Genomic DNA, 15,647 nt, shown 5'->3' on the forward strand with positions numbered 1-15,647 from the left:
GCCAGTTGGCTGAACTGGAGCTCTCTCAGTGTAACAGAACAGATTCTGTTTGTAAATTTACCTCTTTAAAAAACAAACCAGGTGGCTCACAAAAGTGATCTTTATAATGGTAAATTCAGTTGTGCTGGCTTCTTTTGCTTGTATTGTACACTAAATAGCAATACACAAAATCTCTTATTTAGAGCTCGATTTCATGCACAGACCCCATTTAAGAAGCCTGTATTACTTTACATGGAAACCATAAGTGAGAGAATTTGCCAGAGATGACAGTCGGGTTCCAAAGCAATTGCATCCAAAGATTTGACTTCTTCATGGTATCGGATCTGCCTGTAGCATAAGAGGACAAATTCTGAATATCTGTGAGGAACCAGTGCAGTTTATAATTGTTGCTTTGCAGTACTTGCGTTTGTAAACTCTGTCCGTACACGTTGAGCCACCTGTGACTGCACCTTAAGCCCTAACGGAGACCACCTTTCTCTGTCGGAAGGCGGTGATTTAGGCTCGTAAATGTCCGCAAGAACAGGACAGCGAGCACTTGATTTCATATTGCTGAAGTAGCTCACTTTTAGATCCGAAGTAGCACTACTTGACGAGCGGTACGTGCAGCCCGTGTCTGTGCTCTAGCGAAACACCGCGTTTTCACTCAGAGAGCACCTCCCGCTCGGAGGATTTAACCCGACCTACCCGCGCTATTTCCCGCTGGGAAATGCGGGCTCCTGGCGGACGCGCTTTCGACGGCCATGGGTGGGACCGAGCTGCCTGCTCCATCCCTGCCGGGAGCGCCCTACCTGCGGCGGGGCGGCGCAGGAAGGGGGCGGCGCGGCGGGGCGGCGGTTCCGGGCACGTCGCGTTCCTCGCCCCGGGACCCGCCGCGCCCCATGGCCGCTCCGCAGGACCCGCTGCCCCCAGGTGAGGCCGGCGCCGGGGGGAGCCGGGTGGGAGGGCGGGGATGCCCCGAGGGGTGGCGGCCGCTGCCGGGGCCCCCGGCAGGCCGGGACAGGCGATGCGCGGGGTGCGGCCCGCGGCGCCCATCCCGAGCCGGGCAGACCCGGGACCGCGGCTCCTGGGAGCCAGGCGAGGAGCGCAGACCCGGCCGGGCTGAAAAGTTTTTAAGTTTCTCCCTTCCCCCTCCACACGCGCCAGTTAAGTATGGTAATAATTTATCATGTGCTCTGCTGGTGTGATTTAGTGTAACTTGTCTTGTCAAGCCTGCTCCAGTATTTAGCGTGTACGTTAGTTTGCGCTAGTTAGCAGCATGTTCAAAATACCTTTTAAAATACGATTTCTTAGAAGTCCAGAGCTCGGGTGGCTATGAAGTCCACGTGCATTAGCTTACATAGTAATGGTAATGGTGCAAATGACTTTTAAGCACCTCAGCTGCGGTGTGCAGCATCACAGATTTTTCCATGGCTGTCTGCTCAGACAGGGACAAAGTTTTGAGTAGTTGACAGTAAACAAAAATGCACAAGTGCTGATGGACCTGAGCTTTTCAGGGTACTGAATATTCTAGTATAATTTGCCATATCCTCTCCTCCTATTCAAATCTAAAATTCATGTGCCTCTAGTCAAAGCAACATTTTTATTTGTGTTTAGTCAAAGAGTTCATCTCTATGAGCAACATTAGTATTAGACTGATTACTTAAGTTGTGCTAAGTTAAGTTATTAATGTGTTTGCCTAGCCTTGGTGTGGAAAAGGTCTTACATGAATGGTTGAACTATGTAACTACAGCCGATCTTAGATGCTTCACTCACTACTCACAACACAGTCAAGACTTCGTTGCAGAGTAAAACTGTAACAGAGAACACTGTCTCTGCTGCTTGGTGTTTTGTGAACCCCCTCCTGCTTAAAAGTCAAAATCCTGAGGGCTCTGAAACTTGCTTTCAGACTTCCTTCCAATGCAAGGGTGAAAAGCAGAAAAACTGCACTGGTGAGTGCAGAGCATTGCATCCCATTATAGCAGCACTATTGGGCAGAATGAAAGGTGGGCATTGGTGCAAGTCTGCTGCTCTTCTTGGATGGGCCCTGGCACAGCTGTATGCAGGTGCTGTGTGGCAGAAATGAATCTGAGGAGCAACGACTGAGCCTGATTTATGTCTGTCCTAGTCAATGTGCACATGCTGATTTATGTCCATCTGAGTCAACTCACTTGTGGCTCCCTGCAGAAGTGTGGGGAAGTAAATGTGGTCCATTGTCTGTATCCTGTTGGGGCGAGTACAGTCGTAGTGATTTTGTGAGGGATCCCAGGTAATGTTGTTATGAAGCTGTCTGTCAAAGTAACCATGAAATCAGACAGTCAGTCAGATGATACCTTCAGTTTCTGTTGGCCTTTCAGCATGAAAAACTGTGGATGGTTTACATCTGAGATAAACACAGAACTTTCCTCTCTAGTGCTTTGTTCACCAGTACAGCTCTATGAAATGAGCTGTGGAATGCTGGGGCAGATATGTGTGGGAAAGAGAGAAAGGACATTCAAATTACCTTATTCACAATAAAATACCAGGTCTGTGGTTTTCAGATTATCTGCCTGCTATGAGTGGTCAACAAGACCCTGATGAATCATCTGCAGCCCAAAATGTGGAGCCTTTAATCTTAGGTGCAAATATTCACACACATACATGCCACTTAGAAAAAAACTGAGGACTTGGTAGTACTCTGCAACCTAAACAAAACAATGGAAATTACTATTCTTCATAAAGAACTATTAAATAAATGGAAGCAATTGAGGTATAGGAAATGAAATACAATTTTAAAATGTTCAGGATGGATGCTAAGCAAGAAAGGTGCAGATTCCCATGACTGAATGTTTATGTGTAAGACGTAGAAAGCAGGATTGAGAGGTACCACCCTTGTACCCCATCACCTCTTGACCACCCACACGTGGGTCTGTCAAATCCTTGTTTCAAATGCCTGTATTCTCTGAGCTTCTCCAATTTTTCAGTGCTTCCCTTTGGATTGTGGAAAGTAAGTTACAAGTGTTAAAATGTGCCTTGGTGGCATCATGAAGATGTAACAACAGAGAATAGAGGACCGAGCCCTTACATAGCTAAGTGAGGTTCACCAAAGCATGGATGTTCTGTGGGGTCTGCCTTCACCTGCCTCAAGGCTTCTCTTACATGGGAAAAAGGAAGTTCTGGGGGTTGTTTTTTTTTTTTGTTTGGCTGGTTGCTTTTTTTTGGGTTTTTTTTTTTTTTTTTTTTGTTTTAATTATACTAAGAATCTGTAAGGAGGAGCTGAAAGGCCTCCACAATAAACCAACAATAAGGTGCATGCTTTGCCACTGGCTTTGAGTGGAAAAACAGTGAGACTAGGGATGCCTGGGCTGGCCTTCTTCCCTAGAGCCTTTCTTTGGCTCCCAGTGCCTCCTTGTTTTTAAGCTCTCCTTTACTGGGTGGTCTTCTCTTTGCCCAGTTCCTCTGAAGCTTTCCACTGCAGTTCCCACTAGAAGCCTCTATTTTTGGCCCTACCCTCAAGCAATGTCTTATGCCAGCTTATTGTATTTTCCCATGTCCCAGTGACTATCAACTTCTCTGCATTTGAGAGTTTGTGCTGACTTGCTATCAGAGCAGGCTTTATCCAGAACATTTTGTTAATACCATGTTTCTGGAGCAGGGATTTCATATGTACCAAAAAAAAGACATGTGACAAGAACATAGGGGTTTAGTTAGTTAGTTTTTTTTGGTTTTCTTCTTCTGCATATGGCTTCCTAATTTGCAGTGTGAACAATGCTCAACTGCAGTTTCATAGGCCCCTGTCTTTTTTACACTTGCAATGTGCAAAGACTCTGCTCAGCCTTTGTCATCTGCCCCTCTGATCATGTGCCACCTGCCTGGACAATGCCTGTGGATTTCCTGGGGGCTGTAGCACTGAGAAAGGCTTTACCTGGAATCTCAGGGACACCCAGGAACTGCTGCTGGTGGGGCTGCCTCACAGAAGGAGGAGAGAGAACAACTCTGTCCTACTGCTGTCACCTTTTTTTATTTTCAGTTTATTGTGCTGTCTTGCATTGGTTATTGCTTCAGCTTGTTCTGTTGTATTGAGTGGATTTGTAGGAGTGGGTCTCCAAATAAGCAACTATGCTAAATTTGAGCTGATTGGAATATTGTCTGTGAAACTTCTGTTCTGTTTTGGGGCTCAGTGTTTATAATGTGTGCTTTGTAGTTCATTTCTGTGACTCTATTCTAATTCTACTGGTTTTTATATTCCAAAGAAGGTAATCACCAAATACTGATTACAATCATGTCTTACTTGTTGCAGCTGAAAACTTAATGTTACTTGCAGTGACTTTTAGAGTAAGAGTGACAAGAAGAAAGATCTTACCACATAATTTAAAATGTTTTTCAATTTTTGAAAACATTTATTCTTATCAACAGAAGAGATTTCTGAAAAATATGTCAGGATGATATTAAATTATAGGAATAATTTTGTGAATCCTGTCTTCTATATGAGATTTGTTTCACATTCTCAGTGTACTTGTGGTCAGTATCCCACTAGTATTTGTCAATTCAGCCATTGATGCAGAGGGGTTAACATTTTCTGATTCACCTGCAGGTACTTTGAAGATACATGTTTTGATTCTCTTGATATTAATATAGTTGAATTTTACTGTTCTGTTGTATACAAATAATAAACATTTTGCTCAAATATTTTTAATTAGTGTTTTCAATTTTCTATTGTAATCTGGTGTTCATTCCAGTATTAATTTTTGTTGTAGTGGGTATGTTAGCTTCCTGTTTGAATTATTTCTTTGAGGAAAAATTTCAATGCTGTCAATAGGAGAACAGGACTTAGCTTTTAGAAAATTTACTTTATTTTAGTATTTTTTGCTGTCATGTTTTGTGATTTTTTTTCACTAAAGATATTTTGAGATTTTACTTGAAGTCTATCTTTTGTTAGGTTAGAGTTGGATCTCCTTATTACATCTAGTTTCTAGTTTCTAATGTCTGTGTTAGTAGTTCTGACATTTTTCAGTTTGTCATGTTTTCTTGTAGAAATATGACATAATTTATGTAATGGCTGTATAGTTCTGTTTTACCTTAGTCAAGCAAAGAAGCAAAATATGAATTGGCAGAAATACTTTAATGACTATGCAGTGATAAGTTTTCTTTTTTCCAGCAGATCATGCAGCAAAAGAGCCAGTGGAGGATACGGATCCGAGCACTCTTTCCTTAACAATGGTGTGTGTTTCTGGTCTAGCTCTCTATGATTACGTGATGCCACAGTGAGAAAAAAACAGTGAGATGCTAACTCACACTGTGAGTGTATATACAAGATTTTGCTTATCTGTATGACTGCACAAAAAACCTTAATAAATTAATCTATGCAGTCAAAGTGTAACTAAAACTACCAACAGGTGCTTCAGCTGAACTGGGTGGTATTATCAGCAGAGCTGCCCATGGATAACCTCCAAAGGCTGTGGCAGTGACATCTCTAATTTAAAAAAGCCCCAGCAACTGAGAAAAATTAGTGCTGACATTCTTCTGTCTACATAGTTTGAATGGATAAAATAACCCAGTTAGGGCTTAAAATTTTAACACTACTAAGCTATTATTACTTCCTGTAGCTGATTTGAAGTCATGGAAAGGTAGGATCCAAGAGCGGTGCCTTAGACAGGCCCAGCTGAGCCTGGGAGGGACCAGACCGCGCCCTCTGGTGCGCGCTGGCTCACGAGCACCGCTTGTGTCGGGATCTCAAACATCCCAGGCTCCTGCCCAGGTGGGAGTAATAGGAAATTCTGTGAAAACATTTTAAAATGTGGCTTTCTGTAAAAGCCACACCTACTTTCACGTAAGGGCGAGGGCCATAGGGAAGGAGGTAAATGTCAGATAAAATAATAAGTTGTGTCATGCCCAGGAATCAGTAGCTGTCTCCTTAAACTCAGTAATAATAGCTTCCTATTGCTTCTTAATCAGCTATGTAAATTTAGAGCAGAAGGGGAAAATATTTCCTTTTATTTCAATGCAGTAATATTTTATTAAAAGCTTAATCTGCTAAAAGAGAATTTGTAGTCATGTCTGTTCCTCCTGGCATGCCTTACCTTGTCAGGATTACGTTGCTACTTCAGTACAAAATTTCTTTTTCTGAACTCTGCTTTTTCACTAAAAATAGCTTTAAAAATACTGTCACAAAGGAGCCATCTTTATTGCTTCTTCAAGTGCTAATCAGCAGTGTTAGTAGCATCTCAGTTTCCCACAGAAGAGTGTTGCTGTATCTGATGGTGAACAGATCAACTAGTAGCAACTTGAGAGATACAATTATAATTATGCACTTACAAAATTAAGTAATAATTAAAGAACATATAAATACTCTTTCCTTCCCCAGCACAATTGCACTCAAAATAATAAACATTGTGTTTCTTGCCTTTTTGTGACAGACAGAAAAATATCCTGTCCAAGACACAGGAGTACCTAAAGGTAGGTATTGTGAATTCTGTCTGTTCAGATATCATTGATCTGTTGCTATCTGCAATAAAACCAGTGGTGCTACCCAGCAGATTAAAATACTCATACATTTTGCTACATATTTGTGTTTTAAATGTAATGCCCTCTTTATTTTTGATGTCAGTTTGGTGTGTATATTTAACTTTTGAAATTTCCTTCCCAAGTTTAGGTTTGATCTTAAAATCACTCTAAAACTATCACCAGAAGACCTGGGTTCTTGATCTGAAAGGAAAATACAGTGGTGCCATTGAAAGACAGGGTTCAGACAAAAGATGGTAGAAAAATCATAATGTTAGATGGTGACTTTGAAGGGACTACCAGTACCTTCATGTTGTTAGAAATAAAATCAAGAAATACCTTTCAGTTCTTTTGCCTCTGACTGCATTCCCTGCCTTGTAATCAGTCAAACTCTTTGTGCCATCTTTTACCTTCAGCTGATGTTAATACCATCTACTGGGGAACCTACTATTAGGTCTACTCTGCACAAGTTCCTGCCTCTCCTTGCTGAAAATGGAGTGAGGGAGTGCAGGTTCTGAAGAAAAATACATGGATTACACAGTGTGAATATCCTCCTTATGTTTCCTTGATGTGTGGGGTGGGTTTTTTGTTGTCATCCCAGGCTTTGCCATTGAGTTTTGTCCAGGGAATGCACTGGCAGGGGCTTGCTTGAGGAGCACTCTGCAGGTAGTGTGTTCTCCACCCTGTGTTGCACAGCAGGTCTGCAGTGGGACAGCCACAGGAAACCAGGCTTGTCACAATGGAAACTTGTGCTGACGAGTGGGAGCATTGGGGTTAAAGAAAAGTTGGGGATTATTCTGGGGCTTGAGAAAGCCAGGCAGAGGAAATGAGCACTCTTCAGAAGTGTTGCTCAGCAGGGAAGGATCATGTGGGATGAAGACTATTTGAAGTCATAAACTAGTTTCTTTTTATTTTCAGGCAGGTGGTTTGGTCCTTCAAAATCGTTTATTAGCACCAAAGCAATTACATTAGAAAATTCTTTTCCTCGTTCTGTTTTTTATTTCACCTGTTTCATTAGATCCTCCTCAAAATTAATTAGATTAGTTCCGAAATTTCAAATTTGCCAGGGCTGTTTAAAGTCCAAAATTCCGTATTCTAAATGCACCTAATTTAAAAAGGAAAGCTAAGACATAAGTAGAAAGATCAGCACTTTCTGTAAAAAGGAAGTGCACTTGGTTTATATTTAATTTTCATTTTTGCTTCCTCTTACTAAGTTTAAGATTATGTAATTACTAATATAGCTTGACATTTCCCCTTTGAAGCTGAATGTGATACAAATACCTCTTAGTATTCTGTTCATTTCTGTAAATTTCATTATTTCTCTGAGAATGGCTTTTCATAGTTATTTCTATAAAAAATAAAAACTTAGAGATATGACTGTCAACTGAAAATTGCAACAGATGTGCCAGTCTGATTCTGTATAACACACAATTATGTTTGTTTCAGATTTGATGTTTGAACAGACAGTACATTGGTGAGAGGGGCTGTCTGTTTCTTTTATTGGTCAATTAATTAATGGGCTGTTTTGGAGCCATAACTTATTAAAGTTCTTGGCACCCTTTACTGATTGGGAGGTAAAATGGAGTTGAGGGAACTTCTTATCTTGCAGAGGTCGCCTTAGTGTAGTGTTTGATAATACTATTTCCACTCAAATATAGAACAAATTTCACACATATCATTTCCACAGGTTTGATGCCCATGCTTTGCATTTTCAGACAGACTTTATTTTGGAGGGGGCTTTTTTGGTGGGTTTTTGTTTGTTTGTTTGTGGTGTTTTTTTGGTGGTTGTTGTTGTTGTCATTGTCTCTGGAAGTACAGTCATAAAGAATAATGATGATCCTCTACCAAACATTGACATCACTAGAGATGAAATATCTTCCAACAGTCTTACAAAACCAGAAAAAGAGGAGAATAGTGATTTTTGGTTTCCTTTTTCTTGCAAGTGTAAGGATGAATTCTTTGATTCTTGAGTGAGTTAAGAAAATATTGCTTCTTTCTGTTATGTGATGATTCATAAAGGTAATAGAGGTTCTTCAATGAGATCTTGCCACTAAACCAACAACAAATGGAAACATACCAACACTAAAAATGTAGTCACCCCCATGGAGCATTCTTGTGTGTAAAAACATGTAGAATATAACTCTTTTTAAGCTTATGTTAATGGTTGGTCAGCACCGGACTCAGGGGAATTATGCAAATATTTTGATGAGGAGGACCTTACTAATCATGCAGAGTGCACAAGGTCCACAAAGGGTTTATGTATCCTTTGTATCCCATTTTGAGAGCTGAAGTGATGCTTGAAAAGTTAGCAGAGTTTGTGCTGTACTAGGGAATGCTGTGCTTTTCAGTGGCCTCCCAGGTCTGTTGATAAACACAGTTTGAAATGGATTATTTCAGTGCTTCAGCAAATTCCTGTGTAGTAGGAATCACTAGGATGAGTCCAGTTCACAAAGGGGCAGAATATAAGATAAATATTTATGCAATACTTATTTTAGCTGTCATTTTAAGTGTGATGAGAAAGGCAAAACAAAAATTGTAGTGACTTGTGACATCTTCAGCCTACTTTGTTCTATTGGTTTAGTTAATATTCTGTAGTCAGCTTTCTGAAAGAACAACATGACTCTTGCTTTAAAAATAGTGTGATGTTTGTTTAGAAAACAACTGTTACTTTAATATCTAATCTCTGTAAGGATTATATTTCTTCTCACACTTGTTCTCTGCATGACTGTTACAGACTCTGCTGACTTAACATTTTGGGCTTTTAATCTAGCAATTCCCAGTGTTAGCTCATGATATGGAGTTAAATTTTTTATATTAGACACCTATACTATAATTTCTGTTTGATAGTCTTACTATTTAAATTTGTGTGTGAGTGGAAGACCAGTGTTTCACGCTCTTTGCCTTAGATGAGGAATACCTAACAGATCAAGTTACTTTGGAAATTGCATCTGTGAACATCAAGACCCTCACATCAGATTCTGGCCTAATACAACAGGTAAGAAAAATGATACTTGAATGTGAACTAAGTTACTGCTGTTAATTCAGTAAATGTGTTAACAAATAAGTATATTTTCAGACTGTATCTGGAGAGCACAAAATTATTCAGTAAAACAGACCAGAAATTTGCTTTCTTTTCAAGAGTTCAATAAAGGGGGCTTTTGTGGACAAGAGCAAAAAAAGAGATGATTTTATCATTAACATGTACTTTTTAGTTTGAATAGGTTTTGATCAATGTATGGGTGTTCTGAAGAAGATCCAGCAAAGTGTTAAAGCTTTGTCATGCATGCTTTAACATGTCCCTCTGATGAAAATATTTCCTGGTGAAAATAAAGCCAGGCAGAGAAGAAGTGAAGAAGTAAGGAATCCTAGATTTTGTCTATAGGGAGGCATTAGATGGTTTTGCTTTGATTTTGGGAACACGGCTCTTCCCATAGATGAAACATTGTCCACTTTTTGTGACATCTTTCATTGCCATAGGAAGGGCAATGCTGAGTGACTCCCATGCTCCATGGTTATTATCTTTCAAGTGAATGTTTTTTGCTGAATTTCAAATTGATTCTCTTTGGGTTGAGCAGAAAACTTGGAGAAGAGAAATGAATGAGCCTTTTCCAGCAAGATGAAGAATTAAAAGGAGTTCCTAATGCCAGAGTCCCAGCTGAATTCCATCAGAAACAAACATGGGTTTGGTATGCATTTCACAGATGATGGAGGTAACTGTTCCTTCCCATCATCAAGAAGAAAGCATTTATTGGCAGCTTAGAATCACTATAAAGATAATTCAGTGTATTAGGGTAGTAATGGTTCCACAGAGCTGGAAAACTTTCTGCTTACCTTCAGACTGTGTGTCTGAAGACATAAGTGTATGGCTTTGATTAGACCTGTAGAGGATGATTGGCTCTTCATTGTGGGCAAAAAATATTCTTGCTTAATGCCTTCATTTCCCTGGAAGTAACACTACATTGTCTTATCGCAATTACATTACAAGAAAATGATCTTGAATAAACCTGAGTGCATCTGACTTGATAAACTGGATTATGACTGATCAGTAAAAATATGAATTTTGAAAACAGATGCATGGCACAGGTAAGTATCGCTGCTTTTCTTTGAACTTTTTGCAGTACTACCCACTCGTATTTTTTATGCCTCATAAGGCATGTATACATATAAAGGCACTTAGGCATTGGCTTTCATAGTAAGGTTTGAACTTCAATGAATTGATAAAGTCTGAGAAATTAAGTTCAGGACAGCAGTTAAGTGAACAGTATCTGCTTTTTTTTTTTTTTTTGTTTTTTAGTGTGCTTTTTTTTTTTGTTTAGTTTGTTTTGGGTTTTTTTTGTTTTTTTTTTAAATTTCCTTATTTGTTTCTTTTGATTTGCTTATTTGTTTCTTTTGAAGTAGATCTCTGGGGAGGCTGGGCTGTCCTGGGAAGTTCCTCGTTCTCCCCAATGAGTTAGTCTTCTGAGAATTTGTTCCTTGAGGCTCAGTAATAACATTCTGCCTTTTTAAGGCATTTGTGGGAGTGGAGACAGTTACTATAATCAGGAACTTCAGATTTAATTTTTTTTTTTAACTTTGTGTGCTCACATGTTGCCATGAAGGCCAAGTTTGTGTTTTAAAAGCACTGTCCAGATAAAGCTGTCACGGTAGAAAAGTAAACTGCTAGAAGATAATGGCAGGGCTTATTCAGTTGCAATTGGCATGTGCAGTGTTAGATCTCTCTTGAGCAGACAGCAGACATTTTGATGTTGCATGTGTGGTCTTGCAGTTTCAGGGAGTAAAGAAACACTGAAAACAGTATGCAAATTTTTCCTCTCTTAACGAAGTCTGTAAATATTTTGGAGAGAGTTCACCTTCTTTATAATTAGATTGTGAATGCATGCAAGTTCACCACAGCAACTGAAATTGCCTGTATTCTATTTTTAGTGGATTTCTTAGTAAAGAAGGTGTAGCAGGTAGGACTAAAGTATCTTATTACACTATGTTGTTACCCATATATTGACTTTTGTTTGTATGCACAACCTGCAAAATTAAGAAGCCTGCTGTTTTAGAAGAATGACACAATATAAAAAGATCAACAATACTTCATTGCAGCTATCTAAGGGGAAAATCCCCTTCTACTTTCATCTTTAAATCCTCAACAGAAGAAAGCTATTTCACCTGGCTCCACACCTGCATAATTAAAGTAAGGGCAGCTGCAGTTTCCCCACAGTTCTACAACCAAGGGGCTGTCCTTCCAGTTTTTAGAGGTTGCTAACCAGTAGAATTTAAATGTTACAACGTGTGTTACAGTCTCAGCTGCTAAGTAATTTCATTATGTTTAATTAGCAGACAAAACATAATTGAGGGAATGTTAACTTCAAATAGGAGAGAGGGTTAGATGTGAGCTGCAAAAATATTCACGTCCACCTGTTGTCTATAAAAGCTTCCTGTGTACATAAAGAAGTTTGTAAAAAAAATTTTCCACTTTGCCTAGATCAACAAAACAATCCCTTACTACTGCTTGTTACAAAATTCTTGGTTTTTGCATTGCAAAACATTTTAAAAATCTTTTAAATCAAACCATATGAATTGTTAAATAACTTTTGGGTGTTTAAGAGAGAGTTAGTCAAAAGATGCAATGCTATAGCATATCATTAATAAAAACGCTGTTGTTCAGTGCCTCCAACCAACAGGGCTGTTTTATGAGCCAAAGCATGGAAATGCTGCCTGAAAAGACTGCAGATTGTTAGCAATTCCTCAAAACTACATGTATGTTCCCTATCTGACTTCACAAGCAGCTTGGGATTCTTTTAAGTAATCTTCTGCCAGTTGTAAATTAGTCAAATATTATTCTGATGTTCAATTACATTGTTTTATTTTTACTTTATATTTGTTTTCTGCTTTGTAGCCAGAAGACAAAGACACACAAAACCATACTGACAAATCACTTTCAGGTAATATGTCAACTTTATTGTTCTCCATATTTTATTCCTAGGTTTTATTTCAAAGTGCTTTTTTAAAAACTGCTATTTGTCATAAGAAATAACTACCTGGATAATTAGTGCTTATAGAGCTCATTTCCTTACCAGTGTAATTTACAGCTTCCTCTTTTGTTCTAAGAGGATGGTGATCAATAATGAAGACCATACAAAATATGCAACTTGGGCTTTCCAAATACATTTAGTACCACTGCCTTTGGAAGTGATGTGTAAATAGCTGTCAGGAGAGAGCAGAAGCTGGCAGTAGGCTGTGAGTGTTTATCCCATCATTTGAGTGAGTTCTGCTGGGGAGGGGTGTGTGTGTATGATATACAGTTCTCTTAGTCTAACAGTAAGAAACTGAGAGTTTCCTATTAGTAAGGCAGCTTGTCCTATCAGGTAGCATTAGGATCATGCAATTAGTTGGGTAGTGTTTGTCAGTGTCTAGCACAGGAGTACCTTAGACAAGCAGGATTCTTTATGATGCTTTTGATAGTCTTCCAGATGGTATAGCACAAGAAGCAGGTTGGTTTGGTTTTGTTTACTTATATCTGTTCCCTTTTACAGAGGTGTTTTCTTTACCCCTTCTTCCCTGTTTCTACTGGGGACAAAACTTACCCTGGCAACCCTGCCAGAGTAAATAAGATGAAGTTCAGATAGAGTGCTCTCCTGCCCTGTAAGCTCAGCCAGAAATTTGATTGGATTATATTATATTCATGTTGCCTTGTTTGTATAAGTAAAAGTTGGTATGAATAAAGCAAGAAAGTTTTGTCTCACTTCAGCAAGTTTAGAGTGCACAAGGAGAACAGAAGAGTTAACATACATATTCCTGCAGAGAACAGCTGCAAGGCCTGTGGAATACCTGTGAGCTAAGATGTCACCAGAACATGTTTCCCTTTAACAGGGCATCTAAGCATTTGTATAAGTTGTGTCTGCAGCGGTGTTGTTGCTGCACGTCCTAACTTGTTGAAAACTTCAGAAGTTGTCCTTGGCCTGCTAAAAGAACAATCCGATGAGCAATGTTACAAAACTAGCAATAGCCTGTTCTGTCTTTAAAAATAAAATAGAACATGCATGCAGACATTATATTCTGGAATTTTCACACAATCTGACAGTAATTACTGAAAATAAATAATTGATGTTAAAAGAAAGAGCCACAAAATTTCACAAGCAAAGAGCCTGAACAGATGCAGTTGTCCTTATGAGTAGGTGGCATTAACTACCAGATTTATCCTTTGCCAGAGATACAGTTCAGGCCTCTGATACAGCACTTGTAAATTGTGTGTCACTGTTTTCTATTGTTTTTAATCAATCTTTTGATTGCTATCAGCCCCTTTTTCATAGAGTTTAGTCTGAAGTAAGACTAGCTACTTCCCTATTTCAAGCTGTACAATGAGGCTGGAGCACAGAAACTTTATGAAAAGCTTCTAGGTTGTGTCCACTATTTGGAGATACCAGATTCTCCCTGCTTTCAAAAAGGAGCAGGGAGAGTTAAGGTCATATCTGCAGCCAAAATGCTCAGACCATGTCCTGCACTGTTGCAGTGTTAAAGGTCTAGGTATAAGAGTTTGACTAGAGGTATGACTCAAATTGGTTTCTATGTGGTTTAAGGGGTATTAATATATAATATAGTCTGATAGCACCACATTGTTACCAGTTTTGGGAGAGATGGTGTGTAGGAGATTTCTAAATGGCAATTTTCAGTATTTGATGCAGATTTTAGAATATATCACCACTTCTTTCCAGCAACTTGGTATTTTTGTTTTTCTCATATGAAGGAGTATGCACTTTATTCCTTTTCATGATGTACATTTAAAATGGGCTTTCTTGGTAAAACAGGGACAGTTTTTATTGCAAGAGCCCTTACAAAGCAATGGAATATATCTACTTTTTTCACTGTGTTTAAGTACTAGATGTTAGCTGTATTTGGATCTGTCAGCAGAGATTCTCCTGGTGCACATATTTCATCTTGTTATGAAGGTAGCAGCTCAGAAATGCAAAACCTTTTCCTTCATTCTACAACACAGGTACACAAGATGCACAGAATGCACACATAATCCTGCTGGTAATGTAAGTGGGCATTATGGTAGATTCAAGGAAGAGACGTTGTTCCAAAAATAAAAAAGGGGACTGTCCTAGCTCACACACTGCATTGAATCCTATGTCTTTTCTGGAAAAGTATAAATATGGTACTTTCAAAATTACTGTCTTTTTGATTAAACCTGCTTTTGATTAGAGTGTAGTGAAGAGAGAAGTTCTAGAAAGTTAATTTAATGAGTTATTAATGAGAAGAGGCATTGCATATCACTGTTCTGACTTTTTCAAAAGGAATTCAAAGAAACATAATACTCCTCAACCCGTTATGCTTTCAATATTTTGTTCCTGATGATACCACAGCAATAGATCCTAATTTCTTCCCGTGTAATGGTTTTCACTGCAGATCTCAAGAAAACCTGCAAGGAAAATGTCACCTGCTCCTTGTGCTTATTCCGTGCACCAACCATCAGTGACATGCTCAATGATGAGGACTTGTTGTACACAGTGAGGCTAAAGCTGGATCCCTGCCATCCAACAGTGAAAAACTGGAGAAATTTGGCAAGCAAGTGGGGGATGACTTATGATGAATTGTGTTTCCTTGAACAAAAGCCCCAAAGTCCCACCTTGGAATTCTTGCTACGGAATAGTGACCGGACTGTGGAACAGCTGATTGATCTCTGTAAATTTTATAAGAGAATTGATGTTGTAAAAGTGCTGCTGAAATGGGTGGAGGAGGAATGGCCCAAGAGAGGGAACAGAACTTACCAGAATGACTTCTAGGTCAAAGAAAGTTGTTAGTCTGTACGTGTTAAATGCTGACTACCACTTATACACTGGAAGTTTCCCTTGCAAGAGAGAGAAAGCCTGTACTGAGGGTTTGTATACTGTGTAAGCTTTATCTACTGAATACATAACGTAAGCTTTATGCCCGCAGGGTTGCAAAGATAACCTTCCAAAAGTGGATGGAATCATCCAGGTTGTGTTATTCAGTCTGCAAATACCTTCAGTTTCTTTGCTGCTGTTCACAGCCTTCCTAAATAGAAAAGGAATGAAAAGGCCTGACTGCTTGTTTTACTGCAACAATTGTGCACCATATCAGTTGTGTACTGTTGTTACTGGGACAGCCACAGTTAGAAGGCAAGTCCCTTGGTCTTACTGGTAGCCCTTGCACAATTTTGTATGTTCTACCTAGTAGAA

General features: G+C 39.3%; 1 protein-coding gene across 2 annotated transcripts; it reads left to right on the forward strand.

Annotated features, from left to right (window-relative positions):
* The first annotated feature begins 827 nt into the window (after window positions 1–827).
* Window positions 828–15,647, forward strand: EDARADD (EDAR associated death domain). Of its 2 annotated transcripts, none has more exons than XM_041414214.1 (6): window positions 828–909; window positions 5,114–5,175; window positions 6,372–6,411; window positions 9,363–9,451; window positions 12,344–12,389; window positions 14,854–15,647. In XM_041414214.1, the coding sequence occupies exons 1-6, from the start codon at window positions 879–881 to the stop codon at window positions 15,228–15,230; spliced, it is 645 nt and encodes a 214-aa protein (XP_041270148.1). In that variant the 5' UTR covers window positions 828–878; the 3' UTR covers window positions 15,231–15,647. The 2 variants fall into 2 exon arrangements, with proteins under 2 accessions (XP_041270148.1, XP_041270156.1); XM_041414222.1 differs by having other exon boundaries at window positions 853–909; window positions 5,117–5,175; window positions 14,854–15,482.

This window comes from Onychostruthus taczanowskii, unplaced genomic scaffold (assembly GCF_017590055.1).
Source record: "Onychostruthus taczanowskii isolate IOZ18803 unplaced genomic scaffold, ASM1759005v1 scaffold104, whole genome shotgun sequence".
Classification (NCBI taxonomy): Eukaryota; Metazoa; Chordata; class Aves; order Passeriformes; family Passeridae; genus Onychostruthus; species Onychostruthus taczanowskii.